The following is a 16,024-nucleotide window of genomic DNA, read 5'->3' as shown; positions in this document are numbered from 1 at the left end:
TACCATGACTCGGAGGCAGAAATTAAATAAATTGAATGAAATTATGTAATTAGAGTCGCAAATTCAACTGCTACTATCATCCCTGGGAATCTGTAACTGGTATGTAATATGCAAAATGTTCAAAACACCTCTGAGAATACAACTCAATAGTGATACTCAAAATAAAAATTAGAAATGTTTGAAAGCTCGCTAAACTCTGACTAAGGCTTTCAACTCGTGGCTAAGCGGCTTCCAACACTTCGGCCGCTGGGACTGCGATTGAAGGTCAGGCCGGCATCGCTGGCGGAGTTTCAAACAACCATGCCTCCTTCTCGCCAATGTGTACGCCGTTCTGCACGCTTGAAAGCCAACCCTCTAGTGCGCTGCTCCAGGTCAATGGACGATGAAGGTCCAAACACTTGTGGACCAGCCAAACCCCCTCCAGAACATCATGTACCCCGCCTGACTATCCAGTGGCAGAGCGACCTGTGCTCTTACCGACATCCTCGTCAGCCATCTCTCCACGCACCCCGCCGATTGCAGAGTACTTTTCTACTCTGACGGCAAGAAAGCGATGTCTGCTGTCGATGATGGTGCCTCCATCAGGAAAAAACATAGTGACTACATAGTACTATATAGTCAGGGTAGTGCGAGTAGCCCCGTCGTCAAGTGCCCTCTATGTACTCACCATAGAATCCCATAGTAAGCTACCAGTAGCTACCAGGTACTACTGTAGTTTGTAGGAGCACTACTACAGGCAACTATGACAAGAAAATAAATAATCAGTCAAGGGGATTCAAACTCTCGAACTCACTATTAACTTTCTCACCCAACAATTCATGCAACGGCACACATACCATTAGGCTATCAGACTATTACAATATATCATGTGTAATATAATTTAACAAGCTACCGTGGACTTGGAAGAAATTTCATTGAATTACTGGCAGCAACTATTATTTATACTACCATCTGCTCACAACACAACAGCTACTATGTAGTAATGTTGTTATTCTAAAGCTTGCTGCATTGGTTCATATATTAAATATGTTTGTCTTTGTGAAGATCACTGCTGGTGAAGCTATATGTAGTGGTATGAAGACCTTGAAAGCCGGTAGCTCCTGTAGCTACCTGTAGCACGCTGAACTACAGCTTACTACAGCACTCCTGCATGCTACAGGAACAAATATTTGCTACCATCACTCCAGGTTACTCCTGGAGCTCCTATAGCTCTATATAGCCCTAGTGACAGCTACATAGGGCTACTAGGGCTATATAGTGCTATATAGCTGTCACTGGAACTCCCACGATTTTTGTTTTTTCCTGATGTCAGGCTCGGACAAGGGGCAGGTGTATGGTACCCTGGCCAAACTTATTTTCACTGACCACCTGAGGTATGGTCACGCGTTCGCCACCAACGCAAAGAAGTTTTGTGACGGAGTCTGCAACCGCATCCAAACGTGAGTCGTTTCCGTCTTTTCTTCCGTTACAAAAAATACTGAAATTTATGTAGACTTAGGGGGAAATACAAGAAACTCAAGGCATCTTTTGACAGTACTGGCGCTGGTGTGATGCCTGGTGAAGGCACGCAAACGAGAAATCTTTTGGGTGAGTCCTCATTCCTCATTTTCCGGTCCTTAGCTGATGTATTTCGTAGATGCAGCGCTCTTAGAGCTCCCATGGTATATGGAATTGGGTGCCATTTGGTATTCCAATCCGTCCATGGCTGCGAAGACTCACTCATCAAGACCTGGCGTCGATCACGCCGGCACATTGTATTCCTTGGTTGGACCACATGCTGGGGCTGGTCCCCCCATGCAACTTGACACCAGTGCCAGTCCCATGCAGTACCCTCAACTGCCTCCTCAAGTATATCCCCCGCACGATATCCATCCTTCCAGCACTCCGCCCTTGCATTATGGCCAGCACTACTATCCCCCAGCAATGCCTTATGCTGGGGGTTCACACGGTGATCCCTCCATCGATCCAACACTGCAACATCGTGCTCCTGCTCCCGCATTACCCTCCGTTGGCCCTTTGCCCTCCGCTGGCCCTTTGCCCTCCGCTGTCCCCTTACCCTCCACTGCCCCCTTACCCTCCGCTGCCCCCTTACCCTCCGCTGCCCCCTACAATCAGTCCCCCCAAATCCATCTCCCTGGCCTTCCAACATCAGACGACGACATGGACCTGGACATGGACTTTCAAGGCACTGGTGGCCCATTGGATGCCCCCCTCGAAGGTGACAAGAGGGCCGATAACTCTTCCAAAGCTGCTGGGAAGAAGTGACAGTTTTTGTTGCCGTCTCCCCCTCCCGATGTTCCCGCCATTCCCGCTGTTCCCGATGCTCCCGAACCTTTCCACATGCCAACAGCATCCCCATCGTCTGTCTACAACAGCCGCTCAGCGTTTGGCCTGAAGAAGCCACCGAGCTGCGGTAGACACCGCAGGCTGCCATCGGATATCTCTTTCAGCACATCAGTGCCTTCATCCACGACACGGAATAGTACCTCGTCGTCAGACTACCTGATGTCCTCGACCCCCCAGACCTCGCTTCCCAACAGCGCCGGTGGATCGAAGAAGAAGAAAGCTAAGTCAGATGTGACGCAGCAGGTTGAGGAGGTGAAGGATGAGATAGCGTCGATGAAATCCGACGCGATGTCGCGCCACGACCACAAGCACCTTCGCTTTCTCGCGAAGCTCGAGGCGAAGACCGAGCACACCCGCGACATCAAGAAGTACAAATACCTTCGCGCCGCCCGCGAACACGAGACTTTCCAGGCTACCGTCAGCCATCAGCGTCTGCAGGAGTCGAAGGATAGTGAGATCCGCCTTCGTGAGACCGACATCCGAGTCTACGAAGCGCATTCGCTTGTGCTCGACAAGGAGGCGGAGACCCTTTGACTCAAGATTCAATTTCAGCAAATGATGCAGGCGAGCAAGGGCCCATCATCTGATGGAGTTGAGTGAGCTCTCGTTGTCGTTGTCGTTGTCTCGTTCTCGTTCTCGTTCTCGTTCTCATTCTCGTCTCATTCTCGTTCTCGTCGTCATCTCATAGTCTTATTTGCTGTTGTTGTTTCCATTGGACATATGTTTTTGTTGCTACCTTTTGTGATTGAGTACATAGGTATATACATTTGTTGTACAAGTGTTTGAGTAGTATTACATGTTCAAAAAGAATTGATCATCCTTCCCTATGGTGTGCATCTGAGTGAGGACTGTTAAAGAGCTCATCCATCAACTTTGCACGAGCAGCTTGACCAGGAGTGCCATCATATGTCCTGTCACCAACTACTTCCTCACCATCTGGACCCTCAATCTCTTGATCAATGAAATCTTCCCCCTCCGTGCGAGCCCACTTTAGAGAACTCTCGTATGTTCCGTCCTCCTTGTGATGCTCGATTTCAAAGCGAACGATCATGTTGTGCAAGATGATGCAACACTTGATCCATTGCACAGCAAACTCGAGGTCTTTCTCGGCCTGAATTCTGAACCGTAGCTCTTGAAGGGACTGGAACCGTCCCTTCAAAACAGCAAACATGTGTTCAACACGAACACGAATCTACATAAATGAAAATCAATTGAAAACCACTAAAAAAAAACATACCTTAGAGAGGTGATAATTGAATGTCTTCTGGTCCTTTGTCAGCCGTCCATTGCAAGGCCTCTTGAAAGAGGCGATACACCATGGTTCCAATGGGTAAGCACTGTCTGCCCAAACCCAATGACCATCAGGCAGAAGATCAGCGTGCTCGTCATAGAGGCGAGTGGATCGAAAAGCGAATGCATCATGGACACTCCCGGGATGACCAAGAGAGTAATCAACAATCAGGAGGTTATGGGGCAGGATGACTGCCTAGAATTAAATTAATTTTTGCACATGAAGATGAAGAACAAAAATGTTACCTGACAGCCAAGGGAATAATTGGACTTCCTATCATAAAACGTCTCACCATAATAACCAGGTTTCGTGAACAGATTCATAGTCGAACCATCGATGGCTAGAAAGCCACCTTTCCACTCTGGACAAGAACGTGACTCGGCAAATTTGCGAGCCAGGTCAGCATCCTCAGAATTACCTGCTGGGAAGCAGATAAACTGATCATGGGCATCAAGCACCGCAATCATCACACGATTAGTGCAATTAACTACGGACCCGACACTCACGCCTGCCCATTGAGCGACATCCTCAAGAGAAATGGAATTGCCATAGTGGCCTGCCCGATTCAGAAAGATGGTGAGCTGGATGGAGACAGGGAGCTGAGGATTGTTGGACTGGTTCTAGAAGATAGGGTGATTAGATATATGATCGAGGATGTCATCGAAGATCTCTGGGTTGACACGAAGTTTCTGCCAAAACAAGTGAGGGCGGTGTTCCTCGTGGTGAACCAGCATGTGAAGTTGAGATGCTCGTGGAGGAGGCTCGTCGGGCTTGTGGAGTACACGAGCCCTCATAACCTCATCACGAAGAGCATTGATGGTGTCTTGGAGCCTGTCGTAAGGCAAAGCAACGTCATCGGAAGATACAGAACTGGTATCAGAAGAATCTGAAGTTGCTGAAGTTGCTGTGATAGGGGAGGCGGGGGACATGGGGGAAGGAGTGCTTAAAGACAGACTGATTGAAACATCATCGTCTGAAGGAGTAGTAGAAAGCGAGTCCTCGGAGTCGGAATCACTCTCAAAGTCTGACCAGTCCTCTAGGATATCCTGGTATCGTAACCTGGCCAAAGAAAGTTCGGCCTGGTCCACAATATTCAGGAGCTCTTTACGAGTGGATGGACAAGGCATAGTTATGGTGGGGGGCTATGGTGCGTGTGGGATCAAAACTCCTATCTGTGTGTATATGTGACGCAGTTTTCAGCGGAGTTTGAAATTTCAGAAAGTTCCGAGGCTTCATCTTGCACTGAGCATGCTGTTGTCGTTGTCGTTGTCGACCTCACCCACGAACCTCGATGCCCATCCACAGCGCTGAGAAGGCCACCATCAAATTTTCAGGTGCCATCCACCCAAGGTAAGTCATTTTTGTGTGTAGTTAACTAACATTTACTTTTATTTTATAGGAAATCTATTATAATCCGGATTCCACACGCATCCCACCTGACCAGCGGCGCCTCGCCCTTACCGGCAAATGGCCTGTCCACCTTCCGCCTCCTTTTCTGTCTCCACGGAGGCACCCTCACATTGGAGATGGAGTCATCGGACACCATCGACAATGTGAAGGCAAAGATCCAGGACAAGCAGGGCATCCCAACTGACCAGCAGCGTCTCACCTTTGCTGGAAAGCAGCTCGAAGATGGCCGTCGACTACAACATCCAGAAGGATGTCCACCCTCCACTTGATCTTGCGTCTTCGCGGAGGCATGCAGATCTTCCTCCCGACACTTTTCATCCCCCCCTCCTCTGCTCGGCACTTATTTGGTCCCTCCCATGCTCCCTACCTACAGCTGATTTCATTCCCGCAGGCCTTGTTTTTTTTACAATTTTATTAATGCTTTTCATTTGAAATACAATTATGTTGGACCACTACTCTACCACTTTCCCCTATGTACATAGCACGCTTTGAAAATCACAAGTGTCGTTTTAAAGTCTGACTACATGCCAACGTGTGCCGAGCACATTTCTCTCGGACTTGCGCGAGTTCTTTCAAACTTTAAGCGGGGAGTTGAAGGGAGTTGAACACAGTTTAGCGAGTTTTCAAGAGTTTCAAAATTTATTTTGAGTACCACTAATGTGCTGCTCCGTAATCTGAGAACATGTGGTTGCGGCTAGTTATGTCACTAGTACTGCCGTGGTTCAGTCCAGAACCATGGTTCAAACCTGGACTTCCCTGGACCGGACCAGAAGTTCGGTCCAAGGTCCCCAATGGACCTTGGACCAAACTTCTGGTCAGGTTCGCGGTTCGATCAGTACTACTATCATTGGGCCAGAGTTGCAAAATCTGAAGACCTCATTTTCATATCTCAATAACTACCCCATATTGAGACAAAATAATTACATGGAATTATAGCTACGTGTGTCATAGGAAAGCTCTAGTTGACAGAAGAACAAAAGGTATTTAAAAGATGCTGCCAGAGGGATGCCGATGCAAGATGTTAGAAATAGTAGAGAGTTGCAAAATTTCCCATGAGCGGGTTGGCATAGATGTCACACTATGTCACAATGTCAATTTTATAAATATGAGCCCTGATCCGGCAACCGGTACATATGAGACGAGAAAGTAGCAACATTGGCATTAGGATGATTGCAGCGCGAGAGAGTCCGCAATCAGAATTGATTCTCCGCCCCAACCTGTCACGCTTGAGCATTCTTTGACACCAGTGATTGCATCGTCAATAACAACCACAACTCTGCTCTATTCTCATCGAAAAAATGCTCAGAAGGTAAGGGTAGGTATAAAGTGTATGTGAAAAAAAAATGAAATTTTTTGGTTAGAAACTTCATCTTCCCCTAACTATTCTATGCAAAACAGGTGACTTTGAGTGATAGATTTGAAGCCGTACATGTTCCTCATACTTATTTTTTTATAAAAAAAATACAATGCTATGAATCTGTGTTGGAAGGTCCTAGATCCAAGAGTAGAGGACTTAAGATGTGTTGTTGCGTGAGCTATGAAGCGTTTTGCAACTCTATACAATTTTGCAACTCTGGCCCAACGATAGTATCCCTTCCACTGCAATCGGCACCCCACAGAAGTCGGCAGTCACGCAAATGTCACTGTAGGTCACGATATGTCACGTACACCAATTTCAAAGTCAGTTCAGCAGTCAAGCAAGAGCGCAAGGTCAATTGATATTGAGTGTGAATGTTCAAATGAGCAAGTACAGTATTGACTAGTAGATATAACTAAGTACGAGGGTGACTGTTATTAGTGCCATAGTCGTAAAATCGAGGTGGATATGTAGGGAGACCATGTACATTGTATGGATGCTGAACTTGAGGCTGTCTATGTAAGTTTGATGACGATGCGATGGGACCACTGGATGGATTATTATTCTGCATAGTAAGGTAAGATGGCGCCTGGGGAGCTACATTAGCATAGAATTGATGAAAATATGGCTGATTGGTAAGGTGCGGAGGATAATGTGAATTGAAAGCATGCACGGGAGAGGTGAAAGGGTGATTGCCAAAAGCCACAGCATTTGACGAGGTGGCGCCATTGTCTTGCAATGTTGCGCTATTGACCTGTCCTGTCGATGACGCAGTGACTGAACTCTTCGAGCGTGTTTTTCCCGTCTGAAACAACGCAGAAAAATGTGGATTATCAGCAAAGTGCTGATTTTCAGCATTAGCAAGAAATTCTTTGATTCTTGCTCGAAGTTCCTCGACCGTCCCATCCCTCGAAATTTTGAGAGCACCGGCGAGTGTGATAAAGTCGTCCTTGCGCCGGAGTGTCGAGAGTGCATCAAATGTCTTTGACTCAATATCATGTTCAATTTGAGTATGACGCACTTCGTCTTCGGCCTTCTTTTTGGTCTGTTTCTCTGTGTCGGCCTTGTCTTTTTCATGCCACTCTTCCTCTGCTTTATTGAAGTCCTCCTCGAGCTCTGGGTGTGTCACAAAACGGGCCCGCAGTTTGATAGATTTCCTCGGCTGCTTCTTTTTCTTTACATTCTCTAACTCCAGTCGAGATTGAGCCAATGTCCACTGTGCCATTGTACAGTGTGCATTCGTAGCATCAAGCTGGGCAGTCAAGATCTGAGTCGTCTGAACTAATGCTCCATTCTGCTCATACATGTGCTGGAGCTCGTGCCAAAGTTCCTCCTTCGTCAGCACCATTGCCTGAACATATGAGGGGATAACAGGATGTGGGATGGGGCCTGATAGTTGCAATGTCGAGCGAGTGGTGTGAGGCTGTGTATTTTGCTGGGGAATCTCTCCTTCTGAGTCGCCGCTTTTGGATTCTTTGTCTGAGTCAGAGCTCTGAGAGTCCAAGTTCGAGTCGTGTTCATCGACGGCCATGGGAAAAAAATCATCATCCTCCAAGTCGGAAGAAGCTGCCATTGGAGAAGAAGGAATTTCGGGAGGATATGATGCGGGAAGATGTGCAGTAGTTGAATAAACCAAGCTTGGTGCAAAATCCTTGTCTGTGAAGACTGATGGATCGAGAGGATAGATACCGGTTTTTTTAAATGCTTTCTGGATGAGTTCTGGTGTAATGACGTGGTGAATGGCCATGTATTCGTGAATAAAATTATAGCGATCAATTTCAACCCCATCGGCAAGCCGTTTGTCACAATGTTTGGTCCAAGCATGCTGAACAGAGGAAAACACGCCTACATCCAGTGGTTGAATTTTGTGCGTGGTTTTTGACGGAAAGGCATGAATTATGACACCATTATCATAAGCTGCCCTTTGGATAGCTCTTTGTTTGTGCGAACTATGACCATCAACTGTCAGAACAATTAGCTTCTCAGGATCAACATGGTATTTCTCTGCCGTAGGAATAAAATGGTTCCTGAACCAATAATCCGCAATCTCATGATCCGTCCATCCTGTTGGAGAGAAAGAAACGCTGTCCAAGGATATCACAGTGTTAGTAGAGGACAATGATATGCTTATCTAACTTACTTACCCGCCTACTTTATCTTTTAGATCTCAAATATCTGGGGCTGGTCCCTCTGAAAGGACAAACCATGGTGGCATCTTAGCACCAGCAGCAGAGACACACTCAATAATGGTTACAAGCTCTAGATTATCGCTATGGACCCGATACCGATCTGAATCTTCTGCAGAAAAAATGAATTTCATGCCAGCATTTTTCCTTCCCCCACCCATTTGATTGCCTTTCTCATCCATGTTCCAATGGTGCTCTGGCGGAATTACATTATAGTCATCATCAAGCTTCTTTCGCATCTCAAAAAACTCCCCAATGGTATCCTTGTTGAAATTTCGAGCACATTTTGGATCCAGTCCACTTGCTCGAGATATACAAAGGGACGGGTGACGACAAATGAAGCCATAATGCCACTTTCGTGATGGGAGTTGACCAGTTATTTCCTTAACAGATGCACACAATTTCGCAGGGTGAATAGGAGTTGCGGAGGTGGATGCTAGGTTGCACCAATCAGCAAGAGTTTCCTCCTGTGCAGCAGATAATATCTGCTGGCTCTCATGGGCATGCCGACGAGACTTGTGCGCTCCTGAGCGTCGATCACTCAGTGTCTGACGTGATACCTAGACCAGTTGAGTGAATAATCACATGACGAAACAAGACTCACATTCTGTTCCTTTGCTGCAGCTGCAATGGATTTATATAACCCATTTGCGATTCCCTGAATTGCAGCCTGAATGTGTGACTCATATGTCGGGTCTGACAAAGCTCGCAGCTTTCCTCGTCTGCCACTGCTAGACTTGCGAATGCGGACCAGCCCCATGGCCAGCAGCGCCGCACCAGCAGTCAGCACTTCCAAAAGTGGGTGTGTGCAATTTGAAACTCTGTCACGGCACGTATCAGCAGGTGACATTTCTGCGTGACTTCAGCACTTTCGACTATCTCATTCAGTTCTTCTTCAATCATGGTCGTTCGACCTCGTAATGAGTTGTATTAGCGAGAAAATAATATCTATGTCAAAATTTTTGTGTTGAAGTAGCTATAAATACGAATTTTGTGAAAGTGCCAACTTCTGTGGGGTGCCAATTGCAGTGGAAGGGATAGTACTGACAAATTGTGAACGGGTTCGGACCGGTCTGGACCGGTCTGAACCAATAAGGTAACATCAAGGTTTGGTTGGTTACCACATACACATCGGGGTTATCAATATTTAGGACGGGTTTATACATTGTATGAAATGCGAAGAAAATATTTGAAGTTTGAACTGACATAAAGAGGGGCATATAACTTCAAATTTAGTCAACTTTGTGTGCGAAATCCCAAACATGAAATATCTGCCACTATTGTTTTGTTGACTATATGTCAATGCAAATAAGAAATATAGTCAGATTTTTAGCGTCTGCTTGAATTTTAAATTTAATTATCACATAAAACTTCGGACAAAACTTGAAGTTTAATCTACAGTTATATGCTTGCTAATGCTTCAAGTTTTGTCCAACAATTAGGGAATGCTCAAAATTTGAAGTTTATGCCAGCGACAAAACGTGATAGCAAAACTTTAAGTTTTGCCCTTGGACGAAATAAATCGCCCGATCGTTGCCCACTCATCGCTCTATCATAGCCCACTCACCACCCGCAACAAGCATTAATGGCGATCAGACTGAAATGGGCAAAAAATATCTTCATTCATATACAGTAATGTAAAACTCGTGAGCATGAATATGACGGGAGTAAGGAAACTCTTACCTGGTATTTTTGTCATGAAATCATAAGATGCTGCCGAAGTGTTATGCATGATCTTATTGGTGGCAGGTTGAAATTTGAGGGAGTGTTTCCATTGCGTGGAGGTCATTGGACCATTGGCATCCTTGGTGAGTGAATGTCGCATGCGGGAAACCCCTTCTCGAAGGTTGCCAAGACATACTTGGAACCAGTCCTCTCACTGAGCGGACCAAAAACCAACATTCAAGCCTGACACATTCCAAGTGTTGGGTCGAGGCCACCATGAAACTACCTCTGAGCTGTCACCTAGAATGTATGATTATTAGTACTGATGGGACTGAATGGTAGCAAGCTTACAGTGGTCTATGTAGTATGTTCCACACATAAAATTGATTTCCTCCTCCGACAACCCATTGTCGTAGTAAGTCTGACCACTATTGCCAACCAATAGGTTGCCAAATGGAACAGCTTCAGTTGATATACCGTCGAAGACAGATGGAAGATGGTCGACACCCAGGCTGTGCAAAGCCAACTGCCATATGAGTCCCCCATGCAGGAATGCAGCCCTCGCCCGGGGGCGATCCATAAACTCATGACGTAGCTGTTCATACACAATGTAATCAGTGTACGGGGATTGAAAGGGGGTCGTCGATGTCCCAATGTATAAGTACAAAGTTCTGAGAGGGGGCATCGCCAGTTAGGCGCGACTGTCATTCGCTGTAAGGTCCTGAATGCGATGCCTCTTTTGAGCAAAGCTAATGCAACCTGTTATATGTCTGAACCACAATTACGACGCAGACACATTACAGCAGTAGTGGGGTTGAGGACAGCCAAAGTCCAAATGACATGATTGGGGGAGTCACGGGGCTCGACAATATAATATTGACATTGTGACAGCCGCGTGCAAGAGACATGAATATGAGCATGTGAAATCTGTAGAGACGAGAGGGGTCCAAGGTCCCAAAGGTCAGGCGGGATTGTATTCAAGTCAGTGTCCTTCAAGTTGACGAGATACGCAATGAACTTAGTGATGCATTGGCATTGTGATTCTGTAATTGAACCCGTTTCTGCCATTGAATTGCCAAGGAGCTTGTGAAGTTGATCCCATTTCGTGGTTTTAATCCAGTCGCTTACTGACAGAATTGATATGGCAGAGGGAGCAGAGGCAGGGGCCATGCTTCGATATCTGAAGTGGTAATGCAAGACAGGAATAAATCCTTCAATATCTGTATGTCTTGATGAAAGCAAAACTTTGCTGCCGAAGTATTTGTATATATTGGCAGCAAAACTGGAAGGGGGTGGGGGTGGAACATGGGAAGGGGAAGTTAGAGGGAAGGGAGGCATGATATCTTCATCATCTTCGAGCCCCTTCAGTGACAAATTCCATATTATACGGGCCACCCGACCTCCATAATATCCCGTATGAGACGGGCCAGCTGATCATGGGCCCATGTTGTGTATATTCTCGATGATGACGGATGGGCCGGGACTCATATTATTTCCGATGGAGACGGGTGGGCCCATGTATGCCAATGATATATATATCCTTAATGTTGACGGATGGGCCGGGGGAATATGATCATTCATGGAGATGGGTGGGCCCATCTGGGTAATATGTAGAGTAGGATATTATAGACAGCTGGGCTGAAGAGAGATGTAAGGCAAATATTGTTATATAGACGGGCGGGCCGACATGGGTGTATTACATATATGGGTGGGCCGAGGTAGGGGAATATTACATAGATGGGTGTGCTGACGTAGGGTGTATTACATATACAGGTGGGCCGACGTGGAATGTATTACATATACGGGTGGGCCGACGAAAGGGATATCAAATAGACCGGTGGGCCGAGGGTGCTATAAAATATTTATTACATAGACAGGTGGGCCGAGGTGGGGTATAATTATATAGACGGGTGGGCCGATGTAGGATGTATTATATAGACGGGTGGGCCAACATAGGATGTATCACATAGACGGGTCAGCCGATGTGGGGGATAATACATAGACGGGCAGGCCGACGGGGGTGTATTACATATATGGGTGAGCCTAGATATGTTCCATCAAGACATACAGCTGATGTAGCCACCAGCGAATCAAACACATAGGATACATGTACACTATGAGTGCATATACCTACCATCAACCACCAAATCTAAACCCCTAAGCACAAAAACATGAATCTATCATGTGTGGCATTGACCAATAATCCAGGACTGAAGTGGAAAAACCCCACACCTGAACCCTGGTGTGCAACAAATCCTATTTCTAAGCATGGACACCAGAAGCACAACACTCACAAAAATATATATGTCAAATTTTCAGTGCCAAACCCCAAACCGAGATGTACCAACCCCCAAACCCTGAAACCCGAGAGTGCCGGGTCTCAGGTATCGGGTGTCCGGAACTCGGAACTTGGGAGAATTTGGGGAGATCAATACAATTTAATTTACAATCGAGTTGATTGACAACACATTGACTTACCCATGTTTGCAATATATTTTTGTTTAGACATACCTAGTTCCGAGTTCCGGACACCGGAGACCCAAGACCCGAGACCTGAGACTGCCGGGTCTCGGGTGTCCGGAACTCGGAACTGGGGAAAATTTGGGGAGATCAATACAATTTGATTCACAATCAAGTTGATTGACAACACATTGAATTAACTATGTTTGCAATATATTTTTGTTTAGACATACCGAGTTCCGAGTTCCGGACACCCGAGACCCGAGACCCGAGACTGCCGGGTCTCGGGTGTCCAGAACTCGGAACTCGGTATGTCTAAACAAAAATATATTGCAAACATAGTTAATTCAATGTGTTGTCAATCAACTTGATTGTGAATCAAATTGTATTGATCTCCCCAAATTTTCCCCAGTTCCGAGTTCCGGACACCCGAGACCCGGCAGTCTCAGGTCTCGGGTCTCGGGTCTCCGGTGTCCGGAACTCGGAACTAGGTATGTCTAAACAAAAATATATTGCAAACATGGGTAAGTCAATGTGTTGTCAATCAACTCGATTGTAAATTAAATTGTATTGATCTCCCCAAATTCTCCCAAGTTCCGAGTTCCGGACACCCGATACCTGAGACCCGGCACTCTCGGGTTTCAGGGTTTGGGGGTTGGTACATCTCAGTTTGGGGTTTGGGGGTTAGTAAAATGTTTACAGATATACATAGGTTGATTTAAACATGTCTGGAAGATGTCGTTCATCTAAAATGTCAAATCCTGAGTTCCGGGTGTCGGGACTCGGTACCCGGCACCCGGGACTCGGGGTTCGGCACTAATAATTTGACATTCGGGTGTTCGGGTTTTGGGTGATATCTACCTCAATCTGCAGTTTCGAGTTCTGGATATCGGGAGTGATCATTGAATGATTCAATTGTGGCATAGGTAACATGCATGGAAAAACATTTATGTACATCTATCACTGAGCAATTATGTAGCCATGTCAACCTCCTCACCAGGAAGATCAACCTTTCCCTCAACATCCATCTCCTCATCAGAAGAATCATATTCTGGCAGGAGGTTACCTGGTTCATTAGGGACCACAATATCGCTGGGGGATTCTGGCAGGAGGTTGCCTGGTTCATCAGGGAGATCAATTTCGCCGGAGGATTGTGGACCCTCAGGCTGAACTTGGGTGGGCTCAACCATGGGACCTACCACAGCAGATTCATGCTCAGGCGTCAAGGGTGTAGGTTGCATGACTGAAAAGTTCAAATCAATGAGGTTGGAAAGTGCGGAGGGGAGGGGTGACATGGACGGGGGGGACCTCCTTGACCAAGCAACATTATTCCATCGGCCGGTGTATCCGGAAGTGAAAATGAAGGGTGCCGGTCGACCACTGTGCACCGGAGGCTCTCATGGAGGCATTGCAGGGTATCAATCTTAGTGTCCTGCTCCTGCACCCAAGCCTCAAGAATAGCGATGCGAGCTGCACCATCCCGAATCGCAATTGCCATGGAATGGAGATCCGGCATGGGAACATTGAGTGCTGCACGAGGCACTGCGACGCTGGAAGACCTGACTGTCAAAAGTATGGGTGACTTACCAGCTGGCGCAGGTGCAGGGACAGGTGCAGGGACAGGTGCAGGAACAGGTGCAGGTGCAGGTGCAGGTGCAGGTGTCTTCTTGGTAGTGATGGTCTTGCTGCGACCACGTGACTGCACCTGGGGTGTGGTTGCAGCAGGGATGGCCGGAGTTCGGGAAGGGCCATGAGATTGACTACGAGTTCGGGCCCTTGACCGGGAGGGAGATGGAGCATTGGATGGAGCAGGGGCAGGTGTCTTGGAATGCGTCCGGCCGGTGGTAGACTTCCCTCGGGTCCGTTTGGGCGGGGATCCCAGAGATGCAGGGTTGCATTTGATCTTCTTGGTGGAGCAGCGGATGCAAGACAAGCAGGGGAGGCTGGACCTCTTGTCCAATTGAGTCGCACAGGGCCAATTTTCCTTGACACAATAATGGCAGGGGTTGTTCTGTAGTATCCATTAGTAGATGGACTAGAGGGAATATATTTGAGTACTCACTGGGCCAGGAATGGTGATATCAAATGTGGTAGTGGCCGGCGGGTCACCATCCGAAGCACTGGAAGTATCATTGGAGGACTCCTCCTCAACTTCCGGACGCCTGCCGGAGGTTGCCTGACAGATTGTTAATACACATGAGTTTCTGGAAAACTTCTAGGACTTACCCGAGCCTCCGGACGACTGACCGGAACCTCCGGACAACTGATGGGAGATTTCTAATGTAATGGGAATGAGTGGGAATTATACATGGGAGGTCCAGACATGTCTAAATGACTCACCGTAACCTCCGGACGACTGCCGGCAGTCAGCTGTGGACACATGAGCATATATTTAAAGTCCAAACGAAAAATGCAAACTTACCGAAGCAGGCCCAAATGATTGCTTCTTGGGGGAACCGGGTGACCGAGGTGACTGGGGCTTCCTTACCACAATGGTGTGCTGGGGAAGGACGACCTCCGGCACTCCACGCGAAATCGGCTGCAACAAATTGAGAGCATGTCAGAAATCAGCCAGAACACATACCTGAACAATTGAGTCCTCATCATCTTCCGACTCCACAAACGGTGTAGGGATTCATTTCTGGTTGGGCTTGTAGAGACTGTTTTTACCTTACCTTATGTTGGCACTTTTGTAGCTTACATAATCAAGCAATCTTTTCACCAGTTACCAGTATGAGTCTGAATGCTCAGTAGTTTTCTATGATATTTCCTCTCCTCTGAGCCTTGAGCCTGGTCCAGAAACCCTTTAGGGTCGAATAGCAGCTAGGTTCTGCAAGACCCAACATATTGTTCAGACTCACCATCTGAATTGTTGTACCTTCAACGGCTTCGACTTGGGGAGTTGAGTTGACTTGACACGCTTGCGAGCCTTCAGCGCCGACTTTGGAGGTTGGGAGGAGTGTCCAGAAATCATTGGAGACTTCCTCTTGTTGCTCCCCCCAACTTCCGGCGACAGGTCGACAGAGGTGGCCTTACCTTTTCCTTTGTCCCGGACCTCGGGGGTCGTCTTGCCGGAAGGTCCGGCGACGACCGGAGGTGAGGGAATGACGGGGGTGGGGGAAGGGACAAGTGCAGGTGAAGGGACAGGTGGAGATGGAAGGTTGAGAGTGAGTGGGCCAGTGGAAACGTTAGGGACAACAGGGAGATCACAGGAATTGTCACCCAATGCCTCCCAGGCACGGACTTGCTTGCGCCAGGTGTGTCTAGCCACCCGGGGGTCATCGTGGCCAATGCTGTGCCAGTTGGGCA

General features: G+C 47.3%; 2 protein-coding genes across 2 annotated transcripts; one reads left to right on the top strand and one right to left on the bottom strand.

Moving 5' to 3' along the window:
- Nucleotides 1–1,305: 1,305 nt before the first annotated feature.
- Nucleotides 1,306–2,265, top strand: F5891DRAFT_1187456 (uncharacterized protein; the record flags this gene model as incomplete). Its single annotated transcript, XM_041366845.1, has 3 exons — nt 1,306–1,439; nt 1,493–1,587; nt 1,637–2,265. The coding sequence occupies 3 exons, from the start codon at nt 1,306–1,308 to the stop codon at nt 2,263–2,265; spliced, it is 858 nt and encodes a 285-aa protein (XP_041227163.1).
- An 8,201-nt stretch (nt 2,266–10,466) lies between these two features.
- Nucleotides 10,467–10,940, bottom strand: F5891DRAFT_950452 (uncharacterized protein; the record flags this gene model as incomplete). Its single annotated transcript, XM_041374967.1, has 2 exons — nt 10,467–10,555; nt 10,607–10,940. The coding sequence occupies 2 exons, from the start codon at nt 10,938–10,940 to the stop codon at nt 10,467–10,469; spliced, it is 423 nt and encodes a 140-aa protein (XP_041227162.1).
- Between the last annotated feature and the right edge of the window lie 5,084 nt (nt 10,941–16,024).

This window comes from Suillus fuscotomentosus (genome assembly GCF_016647785.1).
Source record: "Suillus fuscotomentosus strain FC203 chromosome Unknown F5891scaffold_21, whole genome shotgun sequence".
NCBI lineage: Eukaryota > Fungi > Basidiomycota > Agaricomycetes > Boletales > Suillaceae > Suillus > Suillus fuscotomentosus.
Note: the sequence above shows the minus strand (reverse complement) of the source record. Positions and strands in the feature narration are given on the sequence as shown.